The sequence below is a fragment of the Mandrillus leucophaeus genome, unplaced genomic scaffold (assembly GCF_000951045.1).
Source record: "Mandrillus leucophaeus isolate KB7577 unplaced genomic scaffold, Mleu.le_1.0 Scaffold340, whole genome shotgun sequence".
Lineage (NCBI taxonomy): Eukaryota > Metazoa > Chordata > Mammalia > Primates > Cercopithecidae > Mandrillus > Mandrillus leucophaeus.
Genome location: NW_012103588.1, coordinates 2881423 through 2890557, shown reverse-complemented (window position 1 = coordinate 2890557; position 9135 = coordinate 2881423). Strand labels below are relative to the sequence as shown.

At 33.6% G+C, this 9135-nt stretch overlaps 1 protein-coding gene across 4 annotated transcripts in view; it reads left to right on the top strand.

Moving 5' to 3' along the window:
- The first annotated feature begins 5259 nt into the window (after nt 1-5259).
- Nucleotides 5260-9135, top strand: part of LUM (lumican) — a 10560-nt gene continuing 6684 nt past the window's right edge. For 2 of the 4 annotated variants that reach the window (XM_011988916.1, XM_011988915.1), the window contains exons 1-2: nt 5260-5693; nt 8101-8983. In XM_011988916.1, coding sequence (XP_011844306.1) covers nt 8122-8983 — 862 coding nt within the window. In that variant the 5' untranslated portion in view covers nt 5260-5693; nt 8101-8121. Of the gene's footprint in view, nt 5694-7756; nt 7769-8100; nt 8998-9135 lie in introns of all 4 variants that reach the window. The other 2 variants (XM_011988917.1, XM_011988918.1) reach the window with 2 other exon arrangements.

Genomic DNA, 9135 nt, shown 5'->3' with positions numbered 1-9135 from the left:
ATAAATATTAGTAATAAATAATAAAATAATATTTACCTTTAAATTGTATATATTAATAATTTGATTTATTGTATCTTATATAACAAAGCATTTTAAATATTTTTAAGGTAGCAACTGAATTGTAGCAACATTTTGAGACCAATCGTTCAGATTTTAAAGAAAAATGAGCTAACTAGTTAACTGTAGATGTAATACACTCTAAAGGCCAAAAAGTATTTGTTACAGCTTTCAAACTGGAAATTGCAAAACCACGGACCATTTTACTAGATAAAGCAAATTGCATGGTCTGAGAAGTATGCACAAATGCTGAAGACTACAAAATCATTGCTGAATGTCTGCTGAACAAAAAGTGAGCAAAATAAATCACAGCAAGCTACTTTCCAATGATACAGTAATTAATCAAAATAAAGATTTACTCAAGACATGAAGACTGAATTAATACCATATCTGTGGATTGTACTTTTGCCTTACAAACGGACAAATCTACAGCTGACTCGGTTGAACTAGCCACTTTTTTTCTGGAACCCATTTTTAATTAGAAGTGTGGTTTGTCAGATTAGAGTATTTGGTAAATATACTCTCAAAAAATAAAGTGCATTCTTCGTTTCAAGGAAAGCAACTGACAGTAGTTGGCAAAATTTAAACTTTCGAGCAAAAATTAGAATTTGGAAATAGTAGAAAACCTTCCTTGATGTAGTTTTAAATACCACATTGCAACTAACCTTTGAGAAACTACCATTTGTTGAGTTCTGATTGTTCTTCAAAAAGAAGAGTAGTTGAAAGAAAATAAAAATAGTATTCCAAAACAAGGTTATAAAGATTACAAAATAGTGATTTATAGGACAATAACTAGATCGCCGAAATAATAGCAGACATAGACAAAGATAAATAGGAATCCAGTAGTGTTACTAAGAACAAACTGAGTCATTGAAAACACATTTATATTCTAAAATCCTGACTATAGAAAATTCTAGAAAAAATCAGACAACACAAGCAGATATTCTACTAGCCATCAGAACAACGTCATTGTCACATGTCCCATGGCTTTTGGTAAAATTCAATGCTTACTTCTGAGATAATTAAATTGAGTTGAAGTTTAAATGGAATTAAATTGATTTGAAGTTACCTAAAAAGGCTACTAATAATGCTTGTTTTCTCAATTAAATATTTATGTAGGGTGAGTTTTTCATTATATACATCAATCAAAGCAACATATCTCAACAGATTGAACAAGGGAGCAGATATGAAAATCCAGCTAACTTCCATGCAGACATACCTGAAATAGGTGTGCAAATATATAAGGCAATACAATTTTTCTCATTTTTTTTTCTGGACCATGTTAGTATTTTCATTAAAATGTTATTTACATTAAAATGGCATGGACTTGTTATTTTTTATCGTAATAAATTACTCACTTTAAAATATTTCTCAGTTTTAATTTTGAATGTGACATATACTGGTAGATGGACTCCACATACATCTTTGGGGTCCTCAAAACATCAACCAACTTTAAGTATATAGAGTCCTGTCAGCAAAATGTTTGACAACCGCTAGTCTGGGGGAAGAGCATTTCAGTCAAAGAGAACAGCTGGTAAAGGACCTGGAGTAGGAACAGACTTCTCCTATATCAGGTCCTGAGTGAAGGTCAAAATGGCAAGAATGTAACACAGAAGAAGGAAAGAAAATGGCATCAGGGAGTTTAGCCATGGTCAGGTGCTTTAAGGTTTGATAAGCCTACATTTAAGGAATAAAGAAGGGAGACTGGCACTAACAGATATTATTTAGGAAATAAAACTTTAACAACTGGATCATAGATATTTTAGCTTGATCATATTCAAATTTCATGAATGACTGGCGAAACTGTATTCTCATCTACCATTTATGGAAGTGATAAGCAGAACAACATTCTGGAGGTAATTAGGTAATAATTACAAAATTTTTAAATATGTGTACAAATTTGTGTTCTCCAGAAAGCCCAGTTACTTTTGAGATTTTCCTTAAGCTGTCTTGCACAAAACTAGCTCAATACAGCATTGCTTATCATGAGAAAAGAGTAATTTCTCCTAAAAGCAAATTTATGATTGTGCACTTACCTAAGTGAAGAAGTTATCTGAGTTCTGAACTGTCTGAGTTATCTCATATGCTGCCACAAAAGAGGAAAAAGGAATACAATTCTATTGTGTACATAAGATATGTCTGAAACATCTGAATTAATAAAGTCTAAACAACAATTACTTACAGAAAGTGAAATTGGAGAGTTAGTTAAGCCAGGGGTTATTTCACATTTAACCTTATATACTGCTATGCTGGTTAATGTTTTGGTATAGTGTTCCAAAGTATACATATTACTCTTATAACACACACTTATTAATGAAAACATAATAAATCATATCATTGATAATTCCAAAAATGTACTTGTCATGTAAGATACTAAGAAAAATAAAAGCAATTGTAGAGTAAGTTTAAAAATACATACAGCTATGAGTATAATGACTATGTAGATAAAAGATAGTTTTATGACTTGCAGGGTGCTAAAATTAAGAATGGGAATTAGATTGTTATGAGAAGATAAAACATTCAAAAGCACTCTATTGTATGATTTGAACATAAACCATTTACTCAAAATATGTTGTCATTTAAAATGTATCTTTTGAGATAAGCAGAGTAGACAAAGCAGGTACAACCAATTTAAAGATTAAAATTCCATTTTATGTGATAGTGCTGTGAAAATTTTAAGAGAAATCAACTGTTCAATATTAAAAACTAACAACTACATTATGGTATATCCATATAACAGAATTTCATGTAGCAAATAAAAATGACAGTAGAGAATGACATTTAATGATATAGAAAAACATCAGTGATTTACTGTTATGTTAAAATGGGTCTGGCACTACAAGCATAATGTTATGATATATGTGAAAACCAAATTGTCTGTGTGTTTGTGTTTATACACACACATTAAGAAGATATACCAAAAGATAGTTATCTCTGAGAGGAAATACTTAATTTATTCTTTTCCCCTGTAAGTCCAGGGCTGGGTTCAGAACACGGTGGGTGAAATAGTCATAACATACTTTATCATCCTTGCTAGTCTCAGGTAACAGGAAATCCAGTCCCTGGACTGAAGAGGGCAACTCCATCATTTTTTTCTTTTTAATTTTACTTTAGGTTCCGGGATATATGTGCAGAATGTGCAGGTTTGTTGCACAGTTATACGTTTGCCATCGTGGTTTGCTGCCCCTATTGACCCATGAATCTGGGTTTCAAGCCCCGCATGCATTAAATATCTTTCCTAATGCTCTCCCTCCCCTTGCCCACCAACCCCTGACAGGCCCCAGTGTGTACTCTTCCCCACGTTCTCGCTCATAAGTGGGAGGTGAACAATGAGAACTCCCATCATTTTAACCTGTATTATGATGAAACACATTCAGCCTTCAATGCACGTTACCACCAATGATGTGAATCACCATTTGTCAGGATGGAATGTTTATACCTTACCCAAAAGTTCTGAGGTGTGGATGTGACTAGGCATGTGTGTGTTAGTGTGTAAGGTAAAAGGAAAGAAATTATTGCTTAATTAACATTTGGCTTTTTAAACAACTATTGCCCATTTAATATTTCTGCTTTTTCCCAACTGATAATAACATTGTCTATAAAGTGTTTTAAGTTGATTTAGTGAACTACATTGTCTCAGTTCCCTCCTGTTCACCCTCTTCCCAATGAATGAAGTTCATGGTTTTATTCTTAGATTTACATGTTAGGTGACTTTAAGCAAATGAATTTGACTTTCTGACTCTCCATTTATACTCCTGAAAATAGAGTAGTAAATCATACCATAGGAATTTTAATGTATGAAATTTAAAGTAAGAAATGTGAAAACTCTGAGTATAAATCATGGAATATACTAGATCCACTATAAATGTTCATTTCATTTCTTTCTAATGGACCCTGAAAATATGCTCTGAAATGCACAAAATTATTCAATTACTGGTTTCACAGAACTGATTTTATTAAAAAGTATATGTTGACAAGACTTTACAATGAGCTAAATCCAATGTAATGCATTTGAGGTCTGTTACAAATACCACAACACATGTATCGCTTTATACAGAAAAAACTTAAGGAATGGATAGGTGGAATTGTTGTAACAAGAGCTCAGATTATAGAATTTGATACACTCAAAATTAATACTTAGCATTGTTTTAAGAATACTCTTATAACAAGATCACTTAATTATATTTGATTGGTCTTTTTTTCTTAATTCCTTATAAATTTGTTCAGTTACTTTGTTGAAACTGATGCTTATCAATAATTTTCTTAAAATAATATTAGTAAAAATTGTGTGCTTGTGAATCATCTTACAATTCCATTAGTTACTTTCAAGAAGATTACTTTTTGTTTTTGAATAGTTCTATTACAAAAATAAGGCATTTATTCTAATAGTCTTTTGTCGGGCAAATGCAGTATTAGTCATGGAGTTAATCTTCCACAAGTCTCACTGCTAAAATGTAATATAGTTATTTTTAAAGACAAAAATACAATGTGACAATTTATACTAAAATATCTTGTTGTAAAAGTTCTTATAAATATGAGGAAATGAAACATTTTAGAAAAAAATCACATAAATATAACTGATAAAATCACAAAATGAAATAGACAAGGATTTAAGTACATCTCTCATTTGCTGAAACCATGCATTAGGAGCTGATAATGAAAGATGTATCCAGCCAGGTCTTTGGGAGATTATAACTTTGAATAACTTTTAACTTTGAAAAAAAAATTATAGCATGCAATGAGAGAATGAAAGATTATTGCCTTGTGATACTTTTAGTATAAATTTATTTTTTTCTCTGTTCTTTTATGTTTTTTGGCATTAAGCTATAGAATGCTATCCTCAAGTAAGGTTTTGGGTGAATTCCTAAACAAAATCCACAAAATAAGAAACAGACAAGACTTTGCTGATTGGTTCCAGACCTGAGTAACATTAAATGAGTCTCCTTAGCATTAGAAGTAAACTCGAAATGCTGATATTTATCATGTGTATCCAAGAGTATATGAAGCATATTTCACATTTTCAAAACTAATGTAAGTTACCCTCATGACCAAAAATTAAGTTAGTCCAAGTAAATCTATATTGATTTCAAAAGTGATAGGCAAAGAGATTCAATTCCTCTGAGTCTGTTCATTTGTGTTTTCCTGAAATTATTTGCCCTGCTTATGATTTATGAGATCTTTATATAAACATGATAGTTGGCTGAGTGCATTGCACTTAATTGTTGCCACAGCCACAGATGTAAAGAGGTTTGTAAGAAAAATGTTCTCACAGTGAGCTTCCTTATTTGAAGCAGGACTCAATCCTTGGTTAAAAGCTATGGTATTTGAGCTAGTTAAACACGTATCTCTCTCCCATTCCATAGGGAATGAGCTGGGCTGTCCTTCCTCTCCACATTCACCTGCACTTCGTTAGAGAGCAGTGTTCACATGCCACACCACAAGATCCCCACAATGACATAACTCCATTCAGAGACTGGCGTGACTGGGCTGGGTCTCCCCACCCCCCTTCAGCTCTTGTATCACTCAGAATCTGGCAGCCAGTTCCGTCCTGACAGAGTTTACAGCATATATTGGTGGATTCTTGTCCATAGTGCATCTGCTTTAAGAATTAACGAGAGCAGTGTCAAGACAGTAAGGTAAGTGCTGTTTTAACTATCGCACTGGGGATGGTAACTGTTTGGGACAGTGTTTTTTGAAACAGGAACAGGAAAAATTCCAGAGCAATTTTGCCAATTGCTATTCAACAGCAAATCCACAGTTTTGAGCAGTTAGTTTCACATTTTGTTTAATATGTTTTCCATGATTTATAGATTTGAGATTTTATACAGTATATGCTGTATTGCTTGGCAAGGGAAGTTATAAAAAGTTTCAAGGTTAGAATGAGAAAATAGTTAAAGTAGACACAGTGAAAAAATATAGAAATTAAAATATTTGTTATATATGCTAATTAGTTATATATGTTAGTATTGGACTCTAATACTGGAGCAAGGAAAAGTCATTTTAATCAGCATTCAAAATATCTTTTAATAAGTATATTGTGGCAATTTGTTATAATTTACGATAAACATTCTATGTTATAAAACATGAGCTAAAAGATTTAGAGACTCTTATGGATTATTTATTTCTGTTTTGTTAATTTAAAAAATTGTTTCTTGGATATATGCCTTAAGGAATGAGTTTTTAAAGAAATTCTGGGAAATGATTTAGTTTTTGGAAACAGCATTTTCTCTATAGCCACAGGTATTTGAGAAAACTGAGGGAGGTACAGTGTGATTTTGTCTCATAGTGGAGTCATTATATGGTCACAAACTCTCTTTCAGTTTAGCATCCTTGTTTTTACTTTGCCAAAAAATGTGGAAGCATTTTTCATTACTATTTAATACTCACCTTATGGTTACCATAAATATTTTGGTATATACTAAATTTAAAATAGCTTATTAATAAAGCAAGACAAATCTTTACAGTATTTGCATTCTGTAACTTATAAATAACTCTGCGAATATGTCATCATGTTCTTTTTAGTGCTATGCAATTATTATTATGGCAAGTTCTGTCAACAATATTAAATGCCCCCCATTACAATCTTAGAGAGTAATTTACTGAGAATCTGGCTACATGTTACATTATGTCAGCAATCAAAGTATTTCTGACCACTGTTTTATAACGTTCCATCTGATCTGAAACAAAGTGCCTTATAATTTCAAATTAAAACAAATAAAAGACGTTTTCAGTTTCTTACCCCAGAGATCCTGCTTATCCCAAACTACCTTGATCCAAAAGCTTGTAATCATACTTTCATAGGAAGATACCATATTCTCAGTTATCTATTAGAATGTAGATCTTTCTTCACATTAATGATTTATCTCCCAGGGCTACCAACTTTGCCTCAGCCACAACTCTTCACTCTATAAAAGTCTAACTCTTATATTCTAATTTTCCCATACCTAAATTGCTGCACCTCCTTAAGACACTGAAATGGACTTTTTTGAACCTCACCTTAGAAACATGTTCCTATGAGAAGATAACTGTTACACATTATTTTAAATTCATATTCTCAATTGAATAATTTACTAGATAGTTCTAATACCAGTATTAAAACCAAACTTTAAAAACGTCCCACCTCTCTCCCACCTCCATTCTGTGAGGTCATTAAAAGCCATATAAGCAAACCATGGCATCTTTGATTTTGGCATGAAGAAAGTAGAGAACTTGTGAGTAATTGAGACAGACTATAACTCTAATTGAAAACTTGGAAAATACTATCTTTCTCTACCTGTTGAATCTCTTTCCAGATAGAGAAACCCTTAGAATGTGTGACATTTTCCTGATAAACATTAGTAATTCTTAAATATTACTAATATTTAATTTAGTAAATAGCTAATTTATGAAATATTAGTTTCAGAACACAGTTTTGCAGTGTGCTTTAAAAAGTGTGGAATGTCAAGCACAACGTGCACTAGTATGCACGCACACCAGCACCAAGAATTCTGTTCTCCTTCCTCAGAACCAACAATAACCGGATACTTTTAAAGGAATGTGCCTTCCATTTCCCTCCCACATACAAGCAAAACCTCAGGTTGCCCATATTCCCGTAAGGATCTTCTTCATGAGTCATTTTAATGATGTCGAATGGTAGAGTAGAGTATACAGTTAACAACTGTCTTCTCATTCTCGTTTTCTGAGAGATGATCTGAAGCAGCAGTCTAATTCGGTGGTCAATGAACACCACCCAGAAACCTCTTACAGGCAGGCATTTCATTAAGGAAGAGCCTAAAGAGATTGACTGGAACAATTAGGCCTGGCTCTCCCAGAAGGGGGCGCACGTGTACGCAATCTAACCTGAAAACTGCTCACCACACAGTTGTAAACATACACCTTTGTCCTCATACCTAAATAAAAATTGAAGAGACGCCGTTAGATGCACTAAAAATAGCTATAAGAATAACAAAATGCACATTTTATAATGCATTTAATGTTGTAAGTTGAATATCCTTTTCTTGAAAGTATATATTTTTTATTAATAAATGTTTCAACTTTATTTAGGATTCAAACCATTTGCCAAAAATGAGTCTAAGTGCATTTACTCTCTTCCTGGCATTGATTGGTGGTACCGGTGGCCAGTACTATGATTATGATTTTCCCCTATCAATTTATGGGCAATCATCACCAAACTGTGCACCAGAATGTAACTGCCCTGAAAGCTACCCAAGTGCCATGTACTGTGATGAGCTGAAATTGAAAAGTGTACCAATGGTGCCTCCTGGAATCAAGTATCTTTACCTTAGGAATAACCAGATTGACCATATTGATGAAAAGGCCTTTGAGAATGTAACTGATCTGCAGTGGCTCATTCTAGATCACAACCTTCTAGAAAACTCCAAGATAAAAGGGAGAGTTTTCTCTAAATTGAAACAACTGAAGAAGCTGCATATAAACTACAACAACCTGACAGAGTCTGTGGGCCCACTTCCCAAATCTCTGGAGGATCTGCAGCTTACTCATAACAAGATCACAAAGCTGGGCTCTTTTGAAGGACTGGTAAACCTGACCTTCATCCATCTCCAACACAATCGGCTGAAAGAGGATGCTGTTTCAGCTGCTTTAAGAGGTCTTAAATCACTCGAATACCTTGACTTGAGCTTCAATCAGATAGCCAAACTGCCTTCTGGTCTCCCTGTCTCTCTTCTAACTCTCTACTTAGACAACAATAAGATCAGCAACATCCCTGATGAGTATTTCAAGCGTTTTAATGCATTGCAGTATCTGCGTTTGTCCCACAATGAACTGGCTGATAGTGGAATACCTGGAAATTCTTTCAATGTGTCATCCCTGGTTGAGCTGGATCTGTCCTATAACAAGCTTAAAAACATACCAACCGTCAATGAAAACCTTGAAAACTATTACCTGGAGGTCAATCAACTTGAGAGTAAGTAAAAAGCTGTTCCTGTGTTTGATGTTTCCTCAAGTGTTTAAATACCTGAGCTGCGCAACACAAATATTGCATCTGGCTCCATTAAAAAAATAAAATGTCGGCTGGGTGCGGGGGGTCTCGCCTGTAATCCCAGAATTTTGGGAGGC